Source organism: Fonsecaea pedrosoi, assembly GCF_000835455.1.
Source record: "Fonsecaea pedrosoi CBS 271.37 unplaced genomic scaffold supercont1.1, whole genome shotgun sequence".
NCBI lineage: Eukaryota > Fungi > Ascomycota > Eurotiomycetes > Chaetothyriales > Herpotrichiellaceae > Fonsecaea > Fonsecaea pedrosoi.
This window is the reverse complement of record NW_013550615.1, coordinates 496,857-524,534: the sequence shown is the minus strand read 5'-3', so window position 1 is coordinate 524,534 and position 27,678 is coordinate 496,857. Positions and strand designations below refer to the sequence as shown.

General features: G+C 53.3%; 9 protein-coding genes across 9 annotated transcripts; 7 read left to right on the top strand and 2 right to left on the bottom strand.

Moving 5' to 3' along the window:
• Positions 1-471: 471 nt before the first annotated feature.
• On the bottom strand, positions 472-2,825 carry Z517_00168 (uncharacterized protein; the record flags this gene model as incomplete). The annotated part of the gene is made up of 5 exons (XM_013433134.1): positions 472-606; positions 696-1,467; positions 1,538-1,695; positions 1,758-2,380; positions 2,468-2,825. The coding sequence occupies 5 exons, from the start codon at positions 2,823-2,825 to the stop codon at positions 472-474; spliced, it is 2,046 nt and encodes a 681-aa protein (XP_013288588.1).
• A 7,605-nt stretch (positions 2,826-10,430) lies between these two features.
• Z517_00167 (uncharacterized protein) lies at positions 10,431-11,387 on the top strand (the record flags this gene model as incomplete). Its single annotated transcript, XM_013433133.1, has 1 exon — positions 10,431-11,387. One exon carries the CDS (start codon positions 10,431-10,433, stop codon positions 11,385-11,387), a length of 957 nt encoding a protein of 318 aa, XP_013288587.1.
• Positions 11,388-12,195: 808 nt separating this feature from the next.
• Z517_00166 (uncharacterized protein) lies at positions 12,196-13,875 on the top strand (the record flags this gene model as incomplete). The annotated part of the gene is made up of 1 exon (XM_013433132.1): positions 12,196-13,875. One exon carries the CDS (start codon positions 12,196-12,198, stop codon positions 13,873-13,875), a length of 1,680 nt encoding a protein of 559 aa, XP_013288586.1.
• A 740-nt stretch (positions 13,876-14,615) lies between these two features.
• Positions 14,616-16,060, top strand: Z517_00165 (fumarylacetoacetase; the record flags this gene model as incomplete). Its single annotated transcript, XM_013433131.1, has 3 exons — positions 14,616-14,807; positions 14,930-15,121; positions 15,191-16,060. 3 exons carry the CDS (start codon positions 14,616-14,618, stop codon positions 16,058-16,060), a joined length of 1,254 nt encoding a protein of 417 aa, XP_013288585.1.
• Positions 16,061-16,907: 847 nt separating this feature from the next.
• Positions 16,908-18,860, top strand: Z517_00164 (uncharacterized protein; the record flags this gene model as incomplete). The annotated part of the gene is made up of 3 exons (XM_013433130.1): positions 16,908-17,086; positions 17,140-17,310; positions 17,360-18,860. The coding sequence occupies 3 exons, from the start codon at positions 16,908-16,910 to the stop codon at positions 18,858-18,860; spliced, it is 1,851 nt and encodes a 616-aa protein (XP_013288584.1).
• A 999-nt stretch (positions 18,861-19,859) lies between these two features.
• On the top strand, positions 19,860-21,677 carry Z517_00163 (uncharacterized protein; the record flags this gene model as incomplete). The annotated part of the gene is made up of 1 exon (XM_013433129.1): positions 19,860-21,677. One exon carries the CDS (start codon positions 19,860-19,862, stop codon positions 21,675-21,677), a length of 1,818 nt encoding a protein of 605 aa, XP_013288583.1.
• A 515-nt stretch (positions 21,678-22,192) lies between these two features.
• Positions 22,193-23,341, top strand: Z517_00162 (uncharacterized protein; the record flags this gene model as incomplete). The annotated part of the gene is made up of 1 exon (XM_013433128.1): positions 22,193-23,341. One exon carries the CDS (start codon positions 22,193-22,195, stop codon positions 23,339-23,341), a length of 1,149 nt encoding a protein of 382 aa, XP_013288582.1.
• A 368-nt stretch (positions 23,342-23,709) lies between these two features.
• Z517_00161 (uncharacterized protein) lies at positions 23,710-25,392 on the top strand (the record flags this gene model as incomplete). Its single annotated transcript, XM_013433127.1, has 2 exons — positions 23,710-25,011; positions 25,042-25,392. 2 exons carry the CDS (start codon positions 23,710-23,712, stop codon positions 25,390-25,392), a joined length of 1,653 nt encoding a protein of 550 aa, XP_013288581.1.
• A 318-nt stretch (positions 25,393-25,710) lies between these two features.
• Positions 25,711-27,632, bottom strand: Z517_00160 (glycolate oxidase, subunit GlcD; the record flags this gene model as incomplete). The annotated part of the gene is made up of 2 exons (XM_013433126.1): positions 25,711-26,000; positions 26,168-27,632. 2 exons carry the CDS (start codon positions 27,630-27,632, stop codon positions 25,711-25,713), a joined length of 1,755 nt encoding a protein of 584 aa, XP_013288580.1.
• Positions 27,633-27,678: the final 46 nt, after the last annotated feature.

Genomic DNA, 27,678 nt, shown 5'->3' with positions numbered 1-27,678 from the left:
TCACCCTCGAATTTGAAGATCGTGGCCAAAGCATCTCGCCGAGATGGGAGAAATGGCCGCAGCATTTTCCCCTACCTGACAGTGGGAGAATGGTAAAGATCGGATATCAAGGGCGCTCGTGGGGAAAGACGAAACACATGGTTCGTCTCGTGGGAAGGCTGTGCAGTGCTGCCAACAGACCTAATGTTGGCCTAGTGGTTGACACGTTCAACATCCTCTCTGTTGGGTGAGCAGATCAGTACAATCGATATATGCATTAAAATCGGTTGAACTCAATCAGAAGGAGTTTAATATGATATTAGAGTTGACTTCTAATCTATGTGAAACTATATCTCGGTCTATACATAGAGATATTTGCTTTTCAAACCCAAATGTCTACACTTTGTATTAAGAAATGTATCGGCCCGGTGGTGTATATAGCTGGTGTGCGAATACCGTAAGCCACCCTCAACACAGGTACTCTCCCTTCTTTTACCATGCAGTAGGTCCCGTCTTGACCGGGTTGCAGAAGCCGCGGGCCTCGCACAGGTTGAGGAATTTGAGGAGCACCGCGTCGCAGCCACGGTGAGCCACGAAGTTCAGAGTGATGATGAGTTCTTCCTCACGCTATAGACGGACGAAAGACACGGGTCAGCCAGGATGATCAATTATGTCAGGGGTGATGAGACATGAGTACAATTGTACGGGTAACGTACCAGAGAAATCAAACTATCGTAGGTGATCTTTCCAATGGGCACGGTCACATCGACAAGCTTCGCGTACGGAGCTATCGAGGCGGCGCGCATGGGTAGGAAGGGGGGAAAGTAGTCGTAGTTGAGCACATCACGGTATTCGGGGACACCGCCGCCCGTGTCAGAGATGTGGTAGACCCAGAACCCTTCGGTGCAAGTCTCGTTGCTGTACGGGATGACCTTGGTGTTTACAAAGTCACCGAACGTCGCCATGCGATCCTCATTCCACTGTTTGCGGTACTCTGGATATGTACGAGCCTGGCGCCAGGCGATGAGGACCTGGTTATCGGCGGCCGGGGTACGGTTATTGAAACGCTCCTCGTAGTCAGCAACAAACTTCTCACCGAACAAGTTCCAGTTGTCATAGCGGGTCAAGGAACCAAAGTCAGCTGTATAGGTAGCCAGGGTATCGTTCTGGTTGATGGTCTCGCGGAACAAGGTCGTGACATTTTGTTCCTCAATCTCCATGTCTAGAGCTTCCGTCATATTGGCAAGCCAGTTATCGATGACGGTCTGGGCGGCCGAATTGTTAACGGGGAAAAACTCAGAGGGGAAGAAGATCTTCTTCGGCAGAGTAAAGTCACCACGCTCCAGTGGACCATCTTCGACCGTTTCCCACGCGCTCAAGACCTGGGTCAAAATCGCGGGAGATCTCGCGAGAACGCCGAGAGAGTCCATAGACGTGGCGCTGGGGATAACGGTGGTCAAATCTATCGCTCCCCACGAGGGCCGGATTCTTTGCATGTCAAGTCAGTAATCGTATACCACGTATCGGTGACAGAGAAAGAAGCTAGTATTTTTCTTACCCATAGACCCCGACACGATCGGCCGGGTTCCGCACGCTTCCAGTTGTGTCACTGCCAACGGAAAAGTCCAGAGCATCGTAGGCCGCGATGCTAGCGGCTGAGCCGAAACTCGATGCTGACAAACCCAGCCAGCCATCAGCACGAATGTTCCAAGAATACTAGATATTCACGTCAATTGGATTACTTGCCCTTCATTCCAATCGTAGCCTAGAGAACGTACCGAATAATCCATGTTTTGGTAGGGCCATGAGCCATACGCAAAGGTCGATAGCTTCGCCATACCGACCAAAACGGCACCGAGGTTGAGTAGTCTGTCGATGGCCGGAGCGGTCTCGTTGGCAGGAGTGTCGTACAGCTTAGCGTATGCACGACTGCCACCTGTGAGGACAACTCCTCGTACGGGCATGAGGTCCTTCAGACTGAACCGCAGCCCCGCCAGGGGGTACTGATCGCGGTCCATTAAGGACGAGTACAGCTTCGAGGGGAACGGAATCAGGGCGGAGAACTGGGCCGGGTTGAATGCCGTGACCTGGGAGAAGGAGCCGTCATCGTTCTCGGTAACGCCGCTCATCATAGCTTCTTGGTAGTCGGAAAACATAGCGTAGACTTTGCGCAGTGTTAAGGTACCACCAGCCGCGAGCGTGCCGAGGTATGGTCCTGGTGGCGTGGTGTCGTCGCCCGCGGGCACAGAGGCGATGACGAATGGCTTGGGAGATGACTCCGTGCTAGAGTCTTGACGAGTTACGGTGGACGGGAGGAGCAGCAGCTTGGGCTCCAGCGTGGCAAGGTAGGCGGTCGCCGACTGTTCCCACGAAGCCTCGCCGGTTGTAATGATCTGGACACCTGAGTATATCGGTCAACAGCTGAGGATCTCGGCCCAGCAAGTATACAAGCGCCGATCAAAGGGCAGAGAAGGCAAGAAGATCGCACCTTGCAGGAAACCCGGAGTAAAGACGTCATCCTCCGAATACGTGGTCACGATTTCTTCGAGGACATCCCCAGTCAGGGTGGTGGCGTTGGTCACAATGACTGTGAATGGCATATAGGTGTTGGTCTCGACGATGCCGCTCAAGCCAGACGACTCGAATGTGGCGACCGGCGCAGATTGACTTAACGGTGGGACATAGTAAATCCCTGTCGAAAAGTCCTCATCCTGCACGCTATAGTTGGCCCCAGTGATTGTGAAGGTCAACGACCCGTCCGCAGCAGAGGAGAGGACGTCCAGCGACACGGCCCGCGAAGTCAGCAACGACGCCGCGACGAGGCTGAGGTAAGAGAAGCGAGTCATCTGACGGCCTTTTATTTTGATATGTGCGTGAATACCGTTCGGTGGTGGAAAGACCAAGCTCAACCGCCGTCGACGAGCTACAACTGACTTATATATATGACGGTATGTAACGTGAGCATTGGTTGTCAGACCACAGGTCGCCGCTGAAGCTCCAGTGACCTAACAGGCTACCGAACGCAAACATCCACTCTGTTTCCTGGGTTTCGGAACTAGAAGAGTATGATAAAGTCAGAGGAAGTGGGATCGAACAACCATATCGTTGGGGAGGCTTTTCATCGGAACTGACGGATAAAGCTCGAGAAAAAATCGAGACATTCAGATGCTGGGCATATTCACGCTTTATTAGGTTCACCGAACACCCACTATTGAACTCGGCGGTGTTGGACGATCCGACGGTGTGGTACCCAGTCCCTGGTCCGGAATATACTGTTCTCTCCGGACAGGTTTGGACGCAGGCAAGCTCATAGTCAGTGTCACTCGAGACGCATTCTGTAACAATAGATGTCTTAAGAGGACAACTGTTCCTCCTTGTCGTGTAGCAGCTGCCTGCTATACCAGTATGCGTCATCGTCACTGCCAAGGCTTTGGGTGTTAAGACGATGACTTACCTTGAGTGTACGAGGTAGTTAGAGAATGCTGATGGCTTGGCGTAGCAAGATGGGTAGAATGGAATGACTAAACATGGACGATAAGGATGGAGAACTTGGTAGATAACGGATCTCAACTAACTCAGCCATTGTGCCAAGCGCCTGGAATCTCAGATATCGACGCAGAGCTCCGTATAGCATAATGGGTCTCCATCTAAGCGACTGGAACTCATCGTAGGCTTGACTTCTCCGATTGGCTGGCCTGGGTATAGTTCGATATCACGCCGTTGACGCTCCCATTTGCGGGTCATTTGCGGGTCACTTGAGGTTCACACCGTAGAAATGGTATCTCAAAGTCTTGCTCCTTTCTCTTTATTCGCGAGCGGCTGCAGCCTCGATAAGCTGGCTACTTTTGAAACCTTCTCGCTCACGACTTAGCTCAGAATACACTAGTCGAAAGTGACTTGAGATTGGTTAGAATAGAATCTGCGGAACTGAGCGCTCAAAATTTTTCGACATTGGGTCCCGCGCTTTCGAGATTTATGTAGCGCCACATGACTATGTCCTACAGTAGACTCCATTCTGGAGCCAATGGGGGACTTGGTGAGCAGATGTTCCAAGACATCCGGGCAGGGACACGTTCGTTTCCGGCAGAAACCTATGACCACCCTCCCCACGTTTTCAGTAGCGCAGGGCTCCCTCTCTCTCATAAACTATATCTCAGACGGCGACAGGGCATTGGTTCTGCACACTTCCCATGCCTAGAAATCACGACTTCTGCGTCTTTTGATATTACCTTGACAAAAATGTCACAAAAATGCTCAATCTGCTGGTGCAATCCTGGCCCAAGTTGGCCCGCCGATTGATCTTCCGTGCTGTGAATGCCCACATCCAAGGATTCCCGCCCCTTTCTTAGTTGCCTTCTTGTGTTCCCTGCCGAGACCACATCTTAGATGGCTCTAGCGGCGAGCCCGGAAAAGCAAAATCCCTAACCCTGTCCCATTTGTACTTGTACTGGGCCTCCTCCCTTTGCCATGAATATTCCTGGAAGATGCCGGTGTCTGGGAACAGCGCAACTCCAACTTGAATTACCTCAAACTCTACTCTGCCTGCTGTGGCTGTGATTAACTTTGTCACTGTCGCCGCTCGTGCCAGCCTCTCACTCTTGCGCAATATTTTTGGACTTACAAACAGTATTCCAAGATGTACATCCGAGGGAGGAGACATTGGCAACTGGGGGCCACTTCAAACTCCTCGCTGGAATATTCTTTCCACCCGTTACGGTCGTTCAAAGATGGGGTAATCTCAACACATACCAGTAATCGATCACACTGGGCTGTTCGAGTTAATTTTATCGCATTATCGAACATGGCCTTTAATTCAACTCTGAGTGGGTGGAGTTGATGATCGTCCAACAATGGCTCGGTGGCTCTGACAGCTTGATCGATCAAGTCATCCATGAGCTTCCCCACGTCTACCTTTTCGTCAAGCTAGTCCAATATCTTCAATGTAGACACCTTCCAATTGTGTTGAAGATTCTCTCCTTCAGCAGCTAGTCGCGAGTAAACTTCTTGGAGGAGTGACAGTTTATCTTTATTGGTCCAGAGATACAGGGAGAAAAACGGTTGCCATACGGAGTTACAAAGAACGCCGAAGATGATGTGTTGGGCGTAGACCTGTCGGAGAACCCGGGAGCACTCAGATCTTATAATGGGTATTCTGGCAAAACTCTGCGCTTTCCGCTCGAATCGAGCCGATGTACCGACCGGATCCTGTATGATCAGGTATAAGACGATTACCAAGAAGAACAACACAAACAGAAGCCTGTCCCGAGCCGCGAAACCTACATCGATTGCTTTTTCTGAAAGATTTTCGAAATACAATGCGGCTATATGGCCAATCTGGTCGAACACGGCCTTGCATTGATCCTCACTATCAGTGGTTACTCAGCGAACAAGCCAAGAAGATGGTTGACCCAATTTGCTCGGGCGCCGGTCATTTATGTTGTACCTTTCGACGACCATTCTACCGGACTCTGCAACAGCGCTTCACGTAGACTTGAGTCTGGACAAGAAACCTTCGATCTGGAAACCCTCCAGCTGCGCCGTGACCTCTGATGTCTAGTCCTGAACAGCTCTACAATCCAGACAACGAATCTGATGTTCCTGCGCAAGGACACCTATACAAGCTCTCCACTCGCAAAGGGTTGTCGGAGCCACGACTGGCTAAGGTGGCTTTCAAAGTCGTTGATGAGATGAAACGCCGAAACTAGACAGAATAGGACGAAGAACTGGGCATGATCACTGGAAGAAACAATCAGAGATATCCGAACCTGTGGAAGCGATATGTGAAAGGACCTTCTTCAGGTATTTCTGTCTTGATTTGGCAGGGAAACTATGGACCCGCCCATTTCTGTGATAAGTAGTCGACCGAAGGTCCAGTTATCGCATTTGAATGATCTATCTGACCAACATCCATAATATAAGGGATGTCTGGCCTCGGTTCAAGCGTCCCCTCAGACTCATCCCGTGACAAGCAGAAGAGTCTGGCTCACCGCCCGCCCCTGCTTCAGAATGTAATCCTGAAAGACTGGTGGTGTAAGACTCTTGAACGTTTGTAACAAAAAAAGGAACTAAGCAGATCGGAAGAGGCATCAATTGGTCGTCAGATCGTAGGCGTGGTTTAATGAGGAAGCAATGGCGAGAGGTCGCTCTGTATCACGTGGCAACACGCGTCGCTTAGTCATGCACAATGCTACCTGCATCCGGGGTATTGCCCGTGCACTCAGGCGCGGCGTGACAAGTTTTCGTCGGCAGCCTGGACTCCAATGTGCAGCAACGAACGGTTACATCGTGCGGTTAATGAAACCTCCGATGGGACGACTCTCAAGTCTTGCTGGAGCCTAGTTTTAGATATCAATGGAATGGTAACTATAGGCGAGGGCCGGAAAATGGGCCTTTGGCTCAGTTCTTGGATGTCGGCTTGACTGCTCAGACTGGGCGACGTCATTATCAGTCACGTGTGAATGCTGCTCAGGATGGCTCAGGCTGAAGCAGCGAGGCTTTAGTGTTGGAAACGGAAATGGACTTTGTTGAAGTCAAGATTCGCCGCTGAGTATATTGGCATACTACCCCGTACCTCGTACTGTCTAGGGATCTCGCCGGCCCCCACAGCATTACCCTTTGCGGTCGGATTCACGATCCTTCCGGGGAGCCGGGTGTGGCCTTCTCTAGTCTATTAGGCTTGTTTTAGGTGGCCGGGGGTTTCGACCCTTTACTGCTATCACCCGTTTAGCGACCTGTGCATGCATCTCCACCAACCCTTGAATGTATTGCGAGTCTGCATGTCACGACAACACCCTAAAGCAATTGCAACAGCAATCTTCCTAGCCATGGTGAAAGTTTTGACTTGTTGCACGCTCCTACTAAGGAAACAAAACGCCTTCGGCTGGTAGCGAACGACTATCCTCCCGGTGGAACTCGATTTCCGAGAGCGTCAAATAAACTTCCAAGTCTCTAGAGCCAGTCAAATAGGTGTGAAGAGACGGGTACACACTTGCAGCCCAAGCTCAATCACCATAGGGTCTCAGGGCATGAGGGTTCCCCGGAATCCAAAAGACCAAGCAATCGCCCGAGAGCGCAATCAATGGCGTGCGGCAATCCCTGTCTTGGAGGGACTTTGCGGATCCTCACTCAGGTCTGATATATTCTCCCCTGCAAGACCTCCTGCACGGCAAGGCGACCTTCAATAGTCAACGGCACCATTAGTTGACCATTTTTGAGGTCTCTGACTTTTGCCTTCATTCCCTGTCGTTTTGGCCCCAGTCTGGTGGCATTGCAACGGAGAATTAACCGCCCAGATGCTCTGGCGCTTGTTGGGCCACGCACGGCCTAATATCATTCGCCAACACTTTCTCCAAGGCAGAATCTCAGCACCCAATGGGTCAATGACCCTAGGGTTGGGTTGATCCTCTGACCTCCATTATCTCACAGTATTTCACATGTGCTTGAGCGACCATATGTACGAATGGGTAGGTGGCTTTGGTTTTGGTGGGCAAATCTGTCCGAGAGCGACGTGGACCGTGTGCCAGAGGTCCTGGAAGCCTGCAAGAAGCGCCCCGCCTCCAGATTCTTATGCTCTTTAGCATTGGGAGATGTTTCCTCTTTTCGATCATGGCGCTGGTTGGGGAAGCGGTGCTCTCGTCCCGCCGCGGGTATAGATCAGGCAGGGTAAGAGTCTGTCCGAAGACCACTCTACCGTCAGCTCATCTCTTTGGCTGCATGAACCCCATTGCCCATGCCCCATGCACTTGCGACCCTCTCTATATGCACGCCTAGAGGGTCCGGCTGCCCTAAAGCTCATGTGCAAGCCCACTTGCATCGGTACCAGCGGCTATTCCTCTGCCCAGAGTGATCGAAACATCCTACACCTGGCTTGACAGAAGCCAATAACTCCACTCTTACAAGGTCTTTATCTGGCCACATAACTGCAAAGCCAACATCAGTCTGCCTTCGCGTCTCGGGGAGGCAGACTGGAGGCAATATTCTGCTCGTTGGAAGCCATATAACACGGAATTGAGCGCGGATGCTGGAATGCCAGAGATTCACACTCTCGCCTGTACGCCCTTTTCCAACCTTGACTCTCTTCTGGAAGCGGGGGATTCGCTGTTTGGGTGCCAATACTTCAATACATCTACCTACAACTTACAAAACTGTCTTGTAGCTCCCTCTATCGACAGAACGATCTCCAGTCCTTTCGATGGCACCTCCTGTCCTCCCTTCACCTGAAGGTAGATCAGCCTCGCGGTCTCCGCGGATGCAGAAGTCTCGCAATCCATCGCGGAGGGACAAAATTCGTCAAGGCAAACTCATACGCAGCTGGACGGATGAAGAGGTCCGCTTGATGGCTCTACTTCTTACCCCCCAACACTGATGTTTAGCAGGAATCCTTTCTATTCCGGAGCCGGACACAGGGCCAGAAGGTTCCTTACAAGCATATCGCCAACCGTCTAGACAAGACTGAGCTCGCGTGTCGTGTCCATTGGCACCACATGACGGTTGGTCGGAAAGGCCACCGCGCCGAGGAATATGACGATGACAATATCTCTGACCATAATAGTGAAGGAGGAACTCCACCGACCGTCCCTTCTGCAGCCCAGGTTGTAACGCACAGCGGCTCCAACAACACCCAACAAGAGGCGATTGTCACGTACCCGACGACTTCAAAACCGTGTGCACTACCGAGTTTCGAAACCTTTATTCGAGATACATTTCACCGACGCAGTATATCGTCGCCAGGATCATTTATTAGTGATGATGTGGACAATGGCGCAAGAGAAACAAATCTTCCAAACGGCAACAGAACATCTCGGACACTTTCTGGGTCGTGGCTGAGAGACCTTGGAGCCACTAGCACATGCCTTCAACCTCCAGTTCGAGATCCACTCAACCAGTTTGGCCTTTCTCGACTTCCCCCAGATCAGCACGGAAACCCTTCACACTTCGGACCTAAACCCCTGTCAGTTAGGCCTGCAGACTCTTCCCAAATTGCCAGGGACAGGCCGGGGCATTAACGCTCTGGCACGAGGCTATTTCATCTATTCACAGGTGCGGTAAAAGGCCCTTGGATCCAAACTACTGTGGGCCACTGTCACTGTCGACCAGGCACGAATTTTCTTTCTACGTTTTTGAGATTGCCGCATACTTGTGGGTATTCAGTTGCCGATGGGCACGGTAGGGAATTTCGGCTTCAGCATCGATCGGGTTGTTCTGGGAGTCGGTTGTCTTGCATTTGATTTTTATTTTTCTTTTCTTTTCAAATTCAGAGACCCCGGAGTGCAAGATGCAAACGAAGAACCTTTCGTGGTTAGAGCTACCAAGGATTCTGCATCGAAGAGCCTTCACTTTTAATAACAAATACAATTCATCAGCTCGTCCTCGACTACCTCGATTGAAATATCCCGTGGTTATTTCCAGGCTCCCATATCCGCGCTTCTTGGTCCCTCAGATTACAACGTCTTGTTCACAGCAGGTTACCCCGTCGACGGATGATCCATGGTTGAAATTCTCACAGTCTGTTTGGCGACCAGCTACATGGGGGGTTCCAGCCTCACTCCGAGCCTCCAAAACCAGCAGTCGAGGCAGTGAACGTAGAGCGACCGCAACAGGTGGAAGTTATGTTCCGCGGAGATCACGCGGGAAGATGCTTTCTCAACGATGGAAGTTGACCTCAAGGATTTCTTAGCAGAGCAAGTTTGACACCGATTTCAAATCCTGGGGTACGGCAACGAAACTCGGTCGATTCTCGAGGGTCTCTCAACAGATAAATTATACGAGGCTAATCCTAAGCCCGCCATCTGAGGTGGTGACGACGCTGACTCGCCCACTAAACGCCGGCATAAAGGTCGGTCGAATGAATTCATCCGTCGGCGAGCCGCCAACCACCAACATCTCCAACCACTGTGCATGAAACACTGGGGGAGCTAAGGAAATACGAGCCCGCAACCGGCCGCAAGTCCGCCGCTGAGGTAGACCACGACTACCAGAAAACGAATAATCTCCCTTTCGAGTTCTCTGGTGGGGTTTGCTATTTCCATAGATGGACCTACTGTGTACCACCCAGATCTCCGACTGTGCCCATTGATTGTTATCAGGGTGTCTGATGACAAATCGTCAACCACGGCACTTCGCAATGGCGCAATCCACACGGGCACAGCTGCGAATGCATCAAGACCAACGTGAAGATATAAAAGGGACATCTCGCACAGAGACACGCTACAAGATCGAGAACTTCTCTGATACGAAAGGACTAAGAGAGCGGAAGCCGATTGACGTCACTTTTCCCCTAGAAATTCAGCCTGATTTCTATCTCCTGTTTCTCTAAGTTTCTACCGCTCCCCACACTGTAGAGCCGGCAACTTCAAAAGGACGAGTACATTTGAGAACTCCAACAATCACCATTGCCCCCCCAGTCGACCCCGAGAGAAAGCAGGAAGCAGCTCACTAAATCGACACTCGACATGGCGCCCCAAGGTCTCAAAGTTGTGTTCGGCACCGCAGCAGTTGGCAATCGTGAGCCATGGATTGCTGAAGACTATCTCAACAAGTCATTCTCTACTCTCTTGGCCCATGGCTGCACTGTCCTTGACACTGCTCAGCTATATGGTGAATCAGAAAAACGTCTCGGCGAGGTCAAAGCAGGAGAGAAATTTACCATCGATACCAAGTGGCAGGGAGGATGGCAGACGGGCTGGGCAACCAAGGAAAACATTGTCAACTCGGCTAAGCAGAGCATAGAGAAATTGGGTGTCAAGCAGGTCGACATCTTCTACATCCACAGCCCCGACGCGGCCGTACCTCTTGAGGAAACTCTTGCGGGCGTCAACGAGGTCTACAAGACTGGGGTGTTCAAGCGATTTGGCCTGTCCAACTACTCTGCAGCTGATGTCCAAAAGGTCTACGACATCTCCAAAGCCAATGGCTATGTCCTCCCCACCGTTTACCAGGGGAACTACTCTCCGGTGGCTCGTCGACAGGAGACTGAGCTCTTCCCCACGCTGCGGAAATTGGGCATCGCATTCTACGCATATTCACCTTTGGCCGGAGGATTTCTTACCAAAACTGCCCAGCAGATCAAAGACGGCGTGGGCCGCTTTGCCGAAGATGCTCTCGGGGGCATGTACCGACAGATGTACATGAAGCCATCCTATCTCGAGGCTCTTTCCAAGTGGGAACAGATCGCCAATGACGAAGGTTGTTCGCGAGCCGAGCTTGCCTATCGCTGGGTCACTTACAACAGCCCGTTGAAGCCAGAATATGGGGATGCCATTATCGTGGGTGCGAGTACAGTTGAGCAGCTTGACCAAACGTTGACAGGGCTTGAAAAGGGCCCTCTGAGCAGCAAGGCTACTGAAGGAATTGACAAGGTTTGGGAGGAGATCAAGCATGAGGCGCCTTTGGACAACTTCACTCGCTGATGAAACGGGGATAGAAAACTTTGTACTGGGCGAAGGCGAACCAAGAGGCAAAGGAGGGGTATTGTCGCCAATGGGCAAAAGTGAGGTGGTCATTAGACCTGCTTTAGAAGTGCGCGGAGGGTTAAGGGGTTTCTGGGCCCCAGGATAATAAAATAGACCAAGAAAGCAATTTGGCAGTACGAGTTTGATCATGTTTTCAGTCCCTGTTAGAAGTATCAGCGTTGATCGAATGGTAGGGGGGTTTGGGGCGTGTTTGGCAGCAATTGACTGCGGGGAGGAGCAAACGAGGGGAACGAGTCCCTCATATCCATCCGTGCCATCCCTTACACCCTTACAAACCTCTCCCCCCTTGACCGCTACAAGATGGCGACCGGATGGACGTGGATGCCCAATGGATGACGTGCTTCTCGAATTCGCCCTCGTCCGTCGGCTGCATGCAACCCTCAGTTCCTGCAGGGGCCTGGAACAACTTCGATTGCATCTCTACCATCAAACTCTGATCCCGCGCTTACACGAACAGAGGCTGAGGGGCAACCAATCTTGGCCTCCACAAATGCTGACCGACTGGCATTACACCAGACCCAAGACAGAATTCTGTTGGTCACGCTGAAGACCACCATCTCCCTGATTCTTCTTTCTTTCCCCATGACCATGATCACAAGGCCTTCTCCTCGTACCTGTGTCTCGTCGGATTGATGGAGATGCGCTTTTTCTCTGGCCTTCAGCATCTCGTTTATCTTTATGCGTTCGTCATTCAGTTGACCAGGTTTCCCTAGGCGATCATGCTTTTCAACACCACGAACCAAAAATGCGCGTCATAGTCTTGCTACATATCCTCTTCCAAAACGCCTGGCTTGCGTGCGGCGGAACGATTGAAAGAGGTGGACATGGAGAATACAACGGTCACTCTGATGGTCTCTCAAGCCAGGACCTGCTGACCCCCGAGACAAGAGGAGGAGAAGGGATCCCGCTATGGAAAGATACCGTGCCAGGAGTCCTTGGTGACATGTTGAATGCCTTGGACGTCATGCAAGATTCTTATTTCGACATCTTCACCGGAACGTGGCCAGATGCCATCGACTGGACTTCTGCTGTCATGGGCACACACATCTCGGCCACCCTCGCTAGCATTGTCTCCTCGTTGGATGCGTCTTCCACAGCCACCTGCTCTGATATGCTCTCCTGGCAAAACATCGTAGATCGATATTACGCGCACACGACCGTCTTCTATTTTGGCGAGAATGCTTTTGGTTTACGAAATCAAGCTTACGATGACATGCTCTGGGTTGTTCTCGGCTGGATCGAGAACCTGAAATTTGCAGAAATGTACACTTTGAAACACTGGGATTTTCTACAGTCGGGAAGGCGTGGCGATTCGGGCACCGGGTGGCATGGTCTTCAGATCAGCCCGATGGCCGCTCACCGTGCCCGGATATTTTACGACCTGGCATCTGTGGGATGGGGTGAATCTCTTTGCGGGGGCGGCATGAATTGGAATCCATATTTGACGCCTTACAAGAACGCCATCACGAATGAACTGTTTGCTGCGGCTAGCATTGCTATGTACCTCTATCATCCCGGCGACAACAACACTTCGCCATATTTCGTCCAAGGCGGGACAGACTTCGCTAAGCCTCACGATCCTGCGTATCTGGAAAACGCCATCAAGAGTTACAAATGGCTTATGAATAGCCGGATGCGCAATCCCAGGTCCGGTCTTTATCAAGACGGGTTCCACGTCACCGGATGGCGCCGATATCCCAATGGGACCATCGACCCGGGCACTGGAAATTGCGACGAACTCAATCCCATGGTGTATACCTACAACCAAGGTGTGGTGTTGTCTGCCAGTCGTGGTCTGTGGCTAGCTACCGGCGCTCGAAGCTACTTGGATGATGGTCATGCACTTGTGGACAGTGTGATACGAGCAACTGGGTGGCCATACTCACGTCCAAACTGGAGTGGTTTGGGCCGTGCAGGAATACTCGAAGAATTTTGCGACCACAACGGGTATTGCAGTCAAGATGGTCAGACCTTCAAAGGCATCTTCTTTCACCATCTGTCTGAATTCTGTCGGCCATTGTGGCCACAAGAAGAGGCTTTCATAGCAACTCACAAAACTGCGGGTTTCAACAGAGCAGTTTACCAGTACCATCTGGCCCGCTGCGCTGCTTATGACAAATGGGTTTCCCATAATGCCAACGCGGCCGCCGCCACACGAGATGCTGATGGGCACTTTGGCATGTGGTGGACTTTTGAGGAACCTGATGAAGACACAATGGCTCAGATCCAAGAAAGTACAGTTCTTCCGACTGGGGCGGATGACCACCTCAATCCTGTCCCCGAGACTTGGCCCACTCAATTCGTGAACTCGACTGATAGGAACGATCGAGGAAGAGGGCGCACGGTGGAAACGCAGAGTGGAGGGTTGGCTGTTCTGCGGGCGCAATGGAACTGGCAAGTTCATTTACAGCAAATCTCGACCTAGGAAAGATGTAGTGCACGTTTCCTGGATCACACAGTTGGTTGTGACACATCTAACGATGATATGTTTGAGGTTGAAATGATTGAGCTCCGTGTGGTACCTTTTGGGTGCTCGTTGACCCCTCGGACCAACTTCATTTGTGTGTATCTTTATCCGCGTGACTGTCCTACACATTTGATTCGCACAAAGTCCCGTCGAGCAGTCTCTGCTGTAGAGTGCCCTTTTTCTGTGCCACGGCCAGAGCACCCAGTCAATCAGCAATACTCGAACCGAGGAAGCGAAAGGCCGAAAGCGTACGGAGAACCAAGCAGGCTCCCTCCTCTTCATCGGTTGCGAAGGTTTGACAAACGTTTCCTTTGCCCCTACAACACCATCGGAAGTCATGCGAAAATGTAGGCTCTCGGAACCGACGCTCTCCCCTTCCTCCTCCTCCCTCGTACAGTTCGATTGGCTGCTCCACACTCTGCGTAAGGCGGGCTTACACCACGGAGCAGAGGGGGCCTTTCATACGATTGGGGGCGGCGAATGTCGGTGTGGGAGGGCCTTAGCCCATGCACGGGACACCTACTCCCTGGATCGATTGAATGGAGAAGGGCAGCAATGTTTTTGGCAAACGTCTGAAAAGTTATATAAGGAAGATCTTTCTCGGCACTCGGAGAGTCAGACACAATCTTGAGACGGTCCTGGAATAGCACGACGACGATTGAGGTTCCCAGCAAAAGGAGAGACAAAAGGAAGACAAAATGAGCTTGGTATCCAACATCTCTGCAGACTCGCCCTTCACTTTGGACAACATCCCTTTCGGGGTCTTCTCGACAAAAGAAGATCCACGGCCACGCTGTGCGACGGCTATTGGCGACTTTGCTCTGGATCTTCGCGCACTCAGTCAATCAGGTTTCTTCAAGGACGCCTCAGTGGCCGATGCCCTTTGTCAGGTATGCAGAGAGTGATTGCCCATTGCATGGAATACCAATGTCACATCAGCAGCAGCATCGTCGACTACTTGTTCCTGTGGTCTGCGAACAGAAACATTGTCAAGGCTCTAATCGGTTGATAGGCGACCTTGAATACCTTTGCGGCACTCCCAGCAAAGACGAGAACCACCGTTCGCGACCAGATCATCTCTGCCCGCAAAGATGACAAGGTTCCAGACTCCTGCCTGCATAAGCTGGCAGAGGTGAAAATGCATCTGCCCGTGGCCATTCCCGAGTACACGGACTTTTTCTGCTCGCTTGAGCATTGCACTAACGTAAGTAGCTGCGCAACAACGGGCTGTTGTCCCCAAGGCAATTTTCTTGTTGCTAAACGTATCCTTAAGTGCATGCCTATAACCAACAGCAAAGTCCCCGAGAACTTCTATCATGCACCCTCAGCCTACAACGGCCGAGCATCCAGCGTCATTCCATCGCCATCCCTGGTCCGTCGACCCAGAGGCGTGTACTGGAAAGCGGGGACAAAGGAGCCCACTTACGGACTGTCTCAGTTAATCGATTTCGAGCTGGAAATGGGATACATCGTGTCCAAACCAGTCCCTTACGGCGAGAAAATCAAAGTGGACGACGCGCCAGACCACATCTTTGGCTTTGTGCTGTTGAACGACTGGTCGAGTCGGGACATCCAGATCTTCGAGATGCCGCCCTTGGGGCCGTTCAACTCGAAGTCCTTCGGTACCACAATCTCCCCTTGGGTCATCACGCTCGACGCGTTAAAGGCATTTCAATGTGCGCCCAAGCACGAGATCCAGCCGCTGGAGCACCTGCGATTCAAGGACGTGGAGCACGGCACATTTAACATCAAACTCGCAGCATCCCTTGAGCGAGACGGAAAACGACACCAGATCTGCACGAGCAATCTGCGCTACCTATACTGGACCCCTTACCAACAGATCACCCATCATGCGTCGGCAAACTGCGGTCTGCGCACCGGTGATCTAATGGGCACGGGTACCGTCTCGGGCGACGGCAAGGACGAGAAGACGGGCAAGAAGTTCGAGCTGGGCTGTCTCTTTGAGGCCACACAGCACGCCAGTCAGCCGATCGCCCTGGAGGGAGGTGGGAACCTTGGATATCTCGAAGACGGCGATTCTGTGATCCTCTCCGCGTGGTGTGAAGATGCCACCGGGCGGCGAGTGCTCGGGTTTGGCGAGTGTCGTGGGAGACTTGTGGGACCAGACGCGCCAATTTATTGAGAGCTGTCAGAGGGACGACACATGGTAGTGTCATCAGATTATAATATAGGTATAGTTATAGCAGATGGGCCACAAAATGACTATTTCATATCAGTCGGCGATACGGCGAAGTATTGAGTCAGCAGCAACGCCGCGCTACGGGAGAGCAGAAAGACACGTAAGACGCCACCCGAAAAATTGTAGCTGATCAGGTACGCGATGATTTGATTCTGCCCGCCATACTCACTAACAGAGCAGAACAGCCAGCTGACATGTCGGTCGGCTCACGCATCGTTCCTTTGTGGTCTGCACTCTTCCAAACCAAAAAAATCAGTGATAGAGGGACAACGACTGACCGCGGCGTTGCGAGACTATCCTCTTTTGCCGTCCTCCCGCCTCGCGAATCTCCCCGAGGCATCACTGCCGCGGCTAGTGCTACATCTTGCCTCCCAGTAGCTGTTACTCCCGGGGTTGGATCTTGATTGGCCCCATCCTTACTGACTACCTTTACGGCACCTTTTTTTCGCTTTCAGCCCTGCGGTCTTTCTCTCCACCGACTCCGTCATTCATCATATCGAGGATGCAGAGTGCCGTTGATCAAACGCCTCGGAGGACACAATTCTCCAGTTGTGATGCTTGTCGCCAGTCTCGCCTGGCCTGCGATGCTGCTCGGATCGGCGCCGGGCCTGGGAAGCCGGACTGGTCGGGGTCCTGCTCGAGATGCAGGCGCCGGAAACGACCATGTACTTTTGAGGTACGCCGTGAATCAAGATGTGCTTCTTTGGACTATCGCATATGTGTCATATCGGTGTAACCCCCGAAGAAGAGCGAACAAGACCAGAAATGCTCACATGCTGTTTATCAGTGGATGAACAATGCCAAAAAGCTCGGTGCTCGAGGCTTGCGGAAAACCCGCAGTCCGCCCTTGACGACGGCATCTTCTGAGCAATCGTCGTTGTCTCCTGAAGTTCGACAGCGCGACGTGGAAAACGATGCGTGGATCCCTCCCGCCGAGTCTACTTCTCAAACTGCCCCAGACCAAATTCGGTGCGTATACGTCAGCCTTTAATGCAGCAGGATCACTAACAAGGCTTCAAAAGCCTCTCCACCGAGTCGTCCAACTTGGCTGCCTCTTCCGCTTCCTATGTTCCGCTGACTCCACCTTTCGAATGTACAACCACATCGGTCGGTGACTGGCTGGAGCGGATATATGAAAGCTGTTTCGACAATGTTCTCGGATTCTGGATTGGGAGGCATGCATGCGCATTGGTGTATGTCCCGCGGGAGTTTTCAAAGATGTCATCACGCTAACTTCGTCAGGGCTGACCCCAAGTGTAGCATCATCTACCCTCCAGGTAGATGCTTTTCCGAACTTGACGAGTCTATCTTTGGTGATTGGGTAGCACGGAATCGACTAAGTAGTGTGCAGTCACCCAGTCGCTCACAACAAAGATGGGACCAAATTGATCAATCGTTGAAACATGCTAAACGATCGTATGCAGCACGATGGTTCCACCTTATTCCGCCGGCCGAACGAGCGGATATCCTGCCAGAACACATTGTCAGAGAATTCTGGCGCAGATCACGCAGGGACATGTTGAAGGTGGTCAATCGTGTGTCTTATCGGTCCGCTTTGACACTGTTTCTCTTCTCCACGACACCCGTCCCGGTGGGGATATCAGAAGAAGAGGAGATGGACGGTTTGTCGGGGCCGCTCTGTGTCCAAGCCGCATTACAACAGATCCAACGACTGCGTGAAGGCCAGCGCAACTGCCAATTCAGTGGATCCATGGTGGTGCAAGAGGCAGAACTCCTGGCAAACCCGGTAACCAGCTCGAAACTGTCAGATGCCTTTTTGCGGACTGAAGCCCGAGCGTACTGGGCGGCCTTGACGTTTGACACGTCTTCTGCGCTGACAATGAATCTGAGATCAACCCTTACATCAGGATTGCATGGCGCAGAAACCGAATCTTGTTGGCGAACGCTGCGAATGGGCGCTGGATCCTTCCACACGAGGACAGGGGAATGGCGACGAAATCCTTTTTCGATGACATCAGACGAGGTCTTACAAGCCATAGCCGCTGCCGCTGCGGCTAAGATGTACGTGTGGAAGATGATTTCTATATTGAAAGAAGCACTCAGAGAAGGTGCCGAAGATGAGAAGGTGCTTCGGGCTTGGACATCATGCACTGAAGCCATCGAGATGTTTCGAGTCACTTTCGGACCACTTCTCAATGACTGCGAACGACGCCTCCCATTCCTCGGTCAAGTGGAGAAACTAAATTGGTATGAACTCATGCTGCACCATTACATGGGAATTCTAATCCTTGTCGACGCGCTCGAAGTCGCAGAACGGAATGACCTGCTCTCGCGACTGTCGGAAACAAAACTGGAAGCTGAACATGGGGTCTTCAACGCGTTGAAATTTGGTCTAGAATCCCAATTTACCGTTGGTGGAACCCAGAAAACGGGAGCGGGCACGGGGATGCAGAGTTCAAATTCGGACCAGACGACAACTGCATCGTTCATCGCTTTCGACCCCTTTCCGCATTATGTCGTTGCTGCGGCCCAGCTCATGGTGAAAGCCGTCAGCAAACAGTACCGGCAGGGGAAGATCAAATTAGAGGCCTACAAATACTTGAATGGCACTCTTCTCAAATGCCTGGCGGAGCTACCCCAGACTTCCAAGTCTGTCCAGGCGGCTCGCAAAAATCTCGAGAGCTCACTCATAGGGCTAGAGGATATCTCCACCCAGTCTTCGACGCTTGGAAGCACATATTGGCCTGCTCAAATATCTCAATCACGCCCTACACCTGACTGATGACTCGCCAGGGATTGGCCAACTCAGTCACTCCAGCTGTAGAGTTACTCCAATTCAATGGTCCACTTGCGATTCTCTGAAGACATGGCTGCCATGTTCAACAGGAAGCCTTCGGTTATGCTCGCCATGTCTGTCGAAGCTTCGGTACCGAGAACCGAGACGGTTTTCTGGATCCGAGATGTTCATGGAGACCATTCACAGCACATTTGAGATTGGGGTTACATATCAACATCAAAGCCACAATTTCTTGGTGCGAAAGGCGCCGTCAGTCCCATCCTGACATATCTCTGGAAAGTTGCTGGTGCTCAACCTCGGGACCCTTGGAATCGCGCCCCTCCCTTGCCATAGGTTGGATAGCGGGCAGTTAGGCGGTAAGGAGCACTCCTATACGTTCTACGGCAGGCCATATGGCTTTAATCATGGTTTACCGGCTGAGACCCCAACCCACTGCAGGGCTAGTGTTTTGCAACACGAGGCAGCTAGATCTTGAGGGTATGGGTGTCAACCGAGTTTCGTTCATGGGAGTGGCTCCAACGCTTCAAGCGAGCCAAGTCAGAGCCCTTCAAGTCCGGGGGAGAAACAAGGGAGGGTCCGGCGGCTATGAAATGCCTTGTCAGCACAGATGCATTGGCCCCCGCTGTTACCCAAAACGCATGTATATTATATAACGGCTGATTGTTGCTTTGGACGCGACAACTGTTTCCTCTTTGGGACAGTATAGCCACAGCACGTGCCAGGCATGATTTCCCCGACCGTGATGTCATTGGCTCCGAGTTTCCCGTCAATGCTTCACCTCCTCAATCGCTTCGACTTATTCAGCAGCATCTCGCACATGTGTTTGTTGCAGCCAGGATGCGAGACACTGGAAACTCTCCATCTCAGTCCTGCAAAAGACGCTTATGACCTACCCATCTCCGCCTCAATGTGAAGCAGTGACAACCCCGACATGACAGAGATCGACCAGGTCCAAAACAACGAGTGCCGTGTATCCCCGCCGTGATGCCTGCTGAGTCCATCTTTCCGGACTTTGTTCTCGGCCATCCAAGGCATCATAAGACGAGACCCCAGGGAGTTCCTCACAAACAGAAGCCCAAGGCAAGACCGCCAAAGGGTGTGAGGGATAAGGTTCCCTTCTATGGCAAACTCCCGCATTACGCTGGCCCCTATGAGGTTGGCATAATCGACATCGAAGTGCCTGCTAAGAGCCCTAGGACCTTCTCGAACATCAAGCGCCATGGTGTTCCCGCGCTTGCTCTCGAGACGGTGTTGATGACAATCTATTATCCCGCCCATCTCAATGTCAAGTACAATGTCGATACTCCAACCGCAATGCAAAGGTTTCGTCCGACATGGCTGACTCGACCAAGAGATCAGACGAGCCGCGGATATGGACGTTTCGCTGCGCTTCCAGAGCACCTGATGATGGCCTTCTTCTTCTGTACAACGTGGTATACGAAGATCCCGGCCTATAAAAATGCAAGACTGGCGGAGCATTGGCCTCCACCCGGAGAAGCGTCGACAGGTAGCCGAAAGGCGGTGGATATCGAAGGGAAACCACCTGATCAAGGCCCAGAAAAGCCCAAGTTTCCTCTCATCATCTTCAGCCATGGGCTGGGAGGGACGAGGACGTGCTACTCTTCCGTCTGTGGAGAATTTGCAAGTCATGGCTTTGTGGTAGTCGCGCTCGAGCATCGGGATGGAAGCGGGCCGAGAACTCACATCAATCACTCCGACCACGGACCAGGAAGTCGGCATTGTACAGAAGTCAACGGAAATGTGGAGCACAAGGAAAAGAATACCAAGAGGTCCTACGATACGGTTGACTTCATCTTTGCGAAAACCGACAAGTACGACACCACTCCCGGCCACCAGGTAGACCATGAACTACGCAACGCTCAAATTGATCTGCGGCTGGCGGAGATTGACGAAGCCTATCAGGTTATGCAAGAGATCTGTGCCGGTGATGGTGACAAAGTTGCTGCGAGGAACCTGAGGGTCAAGCCCGCGATTGGTGCCTCAAGAGTCGGTCTGGACGGCATTGACTGGTCATCCTGGAAAGATCGATTCTTCACCGAGGCCGTCACCATGGTAGGGCACTCGTTTGGAGCGACGACGACGGTGGAGGTCCTGCGACAGAAACACAGATACAAATACATCACTCAGGGAATCATCTACGATATCTGGGGGATGCCGGTGCGCCCTACTTCCGAGGAGCGGGAGAGCCGCATTCGCGTTCCGCTTCTGGGGATCAACTCCGAGGCATTCATGTACTGGCCTGACAACTTCGACGTGGCAAAGGCAGTGATCACGGAGGCCCTGGAGACGGGCCACCCAGCGTGGCTAATGACCGTCCGTGGGACCGTGCACATCTCCCAATCGGACTTTTGCATCCTGTACCCGCACCTGGCCAGCTACCTGATGAAGACGACCATCGACCCCGTCCGTGCCATTGATGTCAACATCGACGCGTCTCTCGAGTTCCTATCCCGCGTCATGCCCAAGGAAGTGCACTGCGAGCAACCCTTCCTGAGGCGGATGAGTCCGAAGAAGTTTCTGGACCTCCCCTCTCTGGATGAGCTGCCGACCGAGCACCGGCCGCACCAGAAATGGACGGCGGTGCGGCTGCGGGTCCAGCACGAGGCGCGCAAACGGCTGACCCCCGGCGCGAGGAGGCGTTACTGGGAGAAACTGCAGAGATCGGGCGAAGGCGAGGTTTGGCTCCACATCAACCCGGATAGTATGCCGGCGTTGGAAAAGTGCGAGACGTGTCGCATTCCCAGATGGACGGAGATTGATAGGCCCAAGTCGAGGGAATGATAGGGGCGCGGGCGCACCAGCGAACATGACGCTGCTCAATTACCATTGTCCTGCTACTCTATATCGTCCCACCGGAATAGGACTGATCAGGTGGTCAAGGTAACCTAGGCTGGGGAGTGCCATTCTCGAAGTGAATGTTGGCTCTGTCTAGCCTGCCATTGATAGATAACGTCCTCGATATATCTCGAGTGGAAACCCGCGTACGTAAATGTGTGTGTCTTTTTGTACACATTTAATGTGTCAGGGGTCTTTCTGCCGCTCGCTCTACTTGACCTTTACCTTCTACCCCGCGATCGAGGCCTTGGGCTGATAGATCTCCCAGTCCCACATGAGAGAACAGCTCAAGCTACCCCGTCTGCCCGTACAAATGACCCCATCAACTCACCTGAGATGGGGCCTCCCACAACGAGTCGTCATGGTCCCTACAAAACCACCTCTCGCCGTCCTGCGAATCTACACCTTTTTACCGCCTGCCTCTCCGCTCCTAGTCAGAACGGGAAGATACACTTGCCACCATGCCCGCCGTCCAAGGACATTGCGATGAGAAGTTTCGCGAGGTCCAAGACCTGCTGCAGAGATACATTGACTCGGGCGAAGAGCTGGGAGCATCTCTGGCCGTCAATTGGGACGGAAAAGATGTGGTTAATATCTGGGGTGGCTACGCCGACCAGGACCAAAAGCGGCCGTGGGAAAAGGATACCATCACCAACCTCTTCTCAACCACCAAAACGGTCGCCGCTCTAGCTGTCCTCATCCTTGTCGATCGAGGTTTGCTCGGCGTGAATGACAAAGTAGCCAAGTACTGGCCAGAGTTTGCGGCGAATGGGAAGCAAGACATTGAGATCCGCCACGTCCTCTCTCACACTTCTGGCGTGGCTGGCTTCGACACTCCTTTGACCGTGGAGGACATTTGCGACTCAGCCAAAGTCACCGCACTGTTGGCTGAGCAGGCACCGTGGTGGGTACCTGGTACGGCTTCTGGCTATCATTCATTCACCCAAGGCTACTTGGTCGCCGAGATTGTCCGGCGAGTAACAGGGAAATCACTCAAACAATTCATCGCCGAAGATATTGCCGCTTCCCTCGGTGCTGATTTCCAGCTGGGATGTTCAGGTAGAGACGAAACCCGCAGGTCGAATGTCATCCCGCCGCCACCAGCAGGACCCCCTGCCTCCGACCCTGCCTCGATCGGGTTTCGAGTCATGACCAACCCGGCCATGAGAGCCGAGTTTGCAAACAGTGAGCCGTTCAGAAAAGCAGAAATCGGGGCGGGGAACGGGCACAGCAACGCCCATGGGGTCAACCGCATCTTATCCGTCATCTCTATGAATGGCCAGGTCGACGGCAAACAGTTTATATCCCCAGAGACCATCGACCTCATCTTCCAAGAACAGTCAAATGGGATGGACCACGTGCTTGCCTTTGGAGCACCCATCCGCTGGGGCATTGGTTTCGCTCTACCAACCAAAGGTACCTGGATTGACTGGCTGCCTACGGGAAAAGTATGTACCTGGGGCGGATACGGTGGTTCGATGGCGGTGATGGACCTGGACCGCAAGCTGACCATTTCGTACGTCATGAACAAGATGGAAAATGTTGGACTGGGCTCGGACAAGGCCAGGGCTTATATTGCAGCGGTGTATAAAGCCATGGGGGTGTCTTGAGAATCTCCGTAACAAGGCCACCCTCCCCTCCGTGTCTATCAGCCGCGTCGGTGCAAATGACACCGAATCTGAGAGACTGCCGAACCATGATACATTGTGTCTTGTCTCCACGATCCTCCTTCCACCTCTACAACCAATCTCGTCCTTTGTACATGCATGGATCGACATGGTCACGTCCACTTTGGTCAAGGTAGTATCCGCCTAAATGGCACGACTTACCATGAAGACGCTCATGTCCGTGCCTCCTCCTTCAATGGTGAGATGGTCTACCATACTACACATCATGGACTGCTCTGCAGGGTGTTTCCATCGCCTACCTCGAGGGACGAAAAGCTAGATGTGCAACTAACTCGACGAGACCGCACACGATGGCACACGAACCCAAGGACATGGAGGCTGGGAAGCTGACTGAAGCCGCCATCGTCGAAACGCAGCAAACGGAGAGACAGCACGATGAAAAGGACGACATTGACGATCTGAAAAACGCTGAGCATGAGCAGAAGAACGTCGGCACTCTGGAACGGAGACTCAAGTCGCGCCATATTCAGTTCCTTGCCCTCTCCGGCGCCATTGGTACAGGTCTTTTCGTCGGCAGTGGTCAAGCACTCAGTCTCGCTGGACCGCTGTCCACATTCCTGGCCTACATCATTACCGGCTTCAACCTCTACGCGGTCATCAACAGTCTCGGCGAGATGGCTGCCTACCTGCCCCTTCCGGGTGCGGTGCCTGTCTACGCGGCTCGGTTCGTCGACGATGCGTTGGGATTCACGCTCGGTTGGAACTACTGGTACCAGTTCGCCATCGGCGTGCCTATTGAAATCTCGGCTGCCGCCGTGGTGATAGGATATTGGCCCAACGCCGTCTCTAATGCCGTGTGGATCACCATCTTATTCATACCCATGGTCACCGTCAACTGCTTCCCTGTGCGCATATACGGCGAGGCGGAATTCGTCTTTGGCGCTATCAAACTCACCACGATCGTGGGCTTGCTCCTGCTCATGTTCATCATCAGCCTGGGTGGCGCGCCAAACCACGACAGGATCGGATTTCGCTATTGGGACGACCCGGGCCCGATGCTGGAATACCTCGAGACGGGAGCCCTAGGCCGGTTCCTTGCGTTCTGGAAGGTCTTTATCAATGCCACATTCAGCTACGGGGGCAGCGAAATGGTGGTGGTGGCCGCTGGGGAGTGCGAGAATCCTCGTAGAAACGTGCCAAAGGCCGTCCGCCGCGTGTTTTGGCGCATCGCCATCTTTTACGTGCTGGCCATCTTCCTGGTCAGCATGTGTGTCTCGGCCAAGGACCCGCGGTTGTTGAACGCCATCAGCAGCTCTGCTCCTGGCGCGGCGGCGAGTCCGTTCGTCATCGCCATCACCAATGGCGGTATCTCAGCGCTGCCCTCTATCATCAACGCCGTCATCCTGTCCTCAGCATGGTCGGCGGGGAACTCGTTCTTCTACGCCTCGACCCGCATCCTCTACGCTACGGCACTGGACGGCCGTGCGCCGGCATTTCTGCGTTTCGAGAAGTTTGGCGTCCCTTACGGCTGCGTGGCGGCCACAGCCCTGCTATCCCTCCTGGTCTACTTGAACGTCTCTTCCCGGTCGGCCGACGTCTTCTTCTGGATCTCGAACCTCTCGGCCGTCAGCACCCTGATCGTCTGGGCAAGCGTCTGCATCACCTACATCCGCTTCCACTAGGGCCTCCGCCACAACGGCATTTCGCGTGATACCCTGCCGTATAAGTCGCCCCTGCAGCCGTTCCTGGCCTATTTTGCCGTCTGCTTCTGCACCATCGTGGCCATCTTCAACGGCTTCGACGCCTTCTTCCCAGGTCGTTTCAGCGCAAAGAGCTTCGTCCCGCCGTACATCGACATCCCCATCTTCGCGTCCCTGTTTCTCGGGTACAAGCTGGTGAAACGGACTCGGTTTGTCCGGCTGAGCGAGATGGATCTCTGGAGTGGCAAGGCTGAGGCGGATCGTTTGGAGGGAACCTGGCCTGAGGTGAAGCCGCGGAATTTCCTCGAGAGGTTCTGGTTCTGGATTGCTTAGTGGCATACAGCCCTAATGGAGGGTTCGTGTGATGGTGGTTGTGAACTTGGGCTTGCTACATACGCACCTTGACAAGCGCCGTGTAGTGGAAGAAGGAAAGGAGTAAAAATGCTCCCAGATATATGCTTAGTATACCCACGTAGTAAATTGAAAGAGGTATCTTGGGATATACAATCTACAAATGGCATATCAAACTGAAGTGTAGTATCGACATAACGCAGCACCATTACCCAGCCTCTTGAGCTCTACACCTTGCACCATATACCTCGTCCAGCCGACGTCTACCGGACACAGATTCACCTCTTGTTGTGCTTTTGATCACCTCTTTTGTCCTTCTCCTCCTCCTCCGTATGTGCCTTTTTCCACACGAATCATCTTACCCGGATTCAACAAACACAGCGGATCGAGCGCGAACTTGATGGCCCGCATGGCGTCGACCGACGCCTCGCCAAGCTCGTAGACCACCTGGTCGCGGTACTCGAGCCCGATGCCGTGTTCGCCCGAGACGGTGCCGTCCATGTCGACGCTCAGGCGCTGGATGTCGGAGATGAGTTGGCGCGCCTGGGCCTTTTCTTGCGCGTTGTAGAGGACCGTGGCGTGGAAGTTGCCTTTGTCATGTCAGAGCGCGTCAGGACAAGATCTAGAGGGACAGAAGGACAGAGGGGCAGATGGAGGGGAGAGGGAGGAAACAGGGGAAGAAAAGAGAGGAGAGGGGAGAGAAAGGTGAAAGAGAAAGAGACAGTCTACGCAACGGGATAAAAATAAAAACACTCACCGTCGCCAACATGTCCAAGAAACGATCCGAGCATCTTCGACTCTGTCAACCTCTCCCGGCTCTCGCGAATAATGTCTCCCAGCCTCGAAATCGGGACGCAGGCGTCGGCGCTGATGAACTTGTCGTCGGGCGACTTCTTGAGCGCCAGCGTCGACCACAGGGCCGTCTTTCGCGCCTCCCATAGCTCTTGACCTTCTTCGTCGGTGGCTGCTAGTTTGAAGAGTGATGCGCCACTCTCCCTCGCCGTCTCTTCCACCTGTCGGGCCAGCTGCGCAACGACTTGTGGCGTCGACCCGCTGATCTTCAGAAACAGGGTCGGTTTTTCTGCCCACCGCACCGAACAGTAGCCACCCTCGTTCACGGCGTGCATGCTGAGATCGTCCAGCAGCTCCATCGCCTCCAGCTGGTTGCCGCTCTGGACTGTGTGCACGGCCATCTTGACCGCGTCGTCGATGCTCGCGAACTGGGCCACGGCCACCCGCACGTTCTCGGGTTTCTTGGTGAGCTTGAGGTGCGCCTTGGTCACGAACCCGAGGGTGCCTTCGGAGCCTGTGAAGAGTCTAGTCAAGTCATAGCCCGAGCTGGACTTGCGTGGCCGATGTCTGGTCTGGATGATGGTCCCGTCTGCAAGTACGACTTCCAGGCCCAGCACCCAGTCTTTCATCGTCCCGTACCGGTACGCGTTGGTGCCCGAGCAGCCCTGCGCGATCATGCCGCCGATCTGGGCGCCCGGCCCGGGATCCGGGGGGAAGAACATGTCCTGCTGGGCCAGCAGCGCGTTGAGCTCCTGGTACGCGACCGACGGCTGGACCGTGACGTCCATGTCACCCTTGCGGATCTCGAGCACCCGGTTCATGTGGCGGTTGAAGTCGATGCACACCTCCTGGTGCTGCGCGGCCAGGGTGCCCTCGAGACTCGTCCCGCCGCAGAAGCCGATCATGGGGATTCTTCGCCCGTGGCAGATCCGGGCGATTTGGCTCACGTCTTGGGTGTGTCGCGGGTAGACGATCATGGATGGGATGTCGTCCGCGCGAGGCGCTGGCGACCACTCGGTGCTTGAGCGCGTGCGCCGCTCTCCTGCGTTGAGAGTCACATTTTCCTCGCCCAACAGAGCCACAAATTCTTGGTACGCCTCGTGCAGGTTCTTCTCCGACAGATCATATTGGAGGGGCTGCACCGATGAGAGCGGGAGGGTTGATGCCGTCCTTGTGGCCAGCGTTTGGGTGCTGTGAGGAGCTTCGGCATGAACCTCGCCTCCATACGACGCAAGCAGACCGACGGTAGCTATGCCTGCGAGGAATGCGACCGCCGCTGTCGCCCCCATCGACTTGCTGCTTTTGAAGGTCTGAACTATCGCATCTGGACTGGACTTTCTGGGGAGTTGTGTACTGTATCCTCGTCCGTGGACTGATGCAGACAGGCTCTTAGCCTGACTTCGTGGTGGTAGCTGTGTCCTGGTCGACATTCGCAAGCATTGACATCCAGCTCTAGGGTTCGACCTTGTCGCCAAA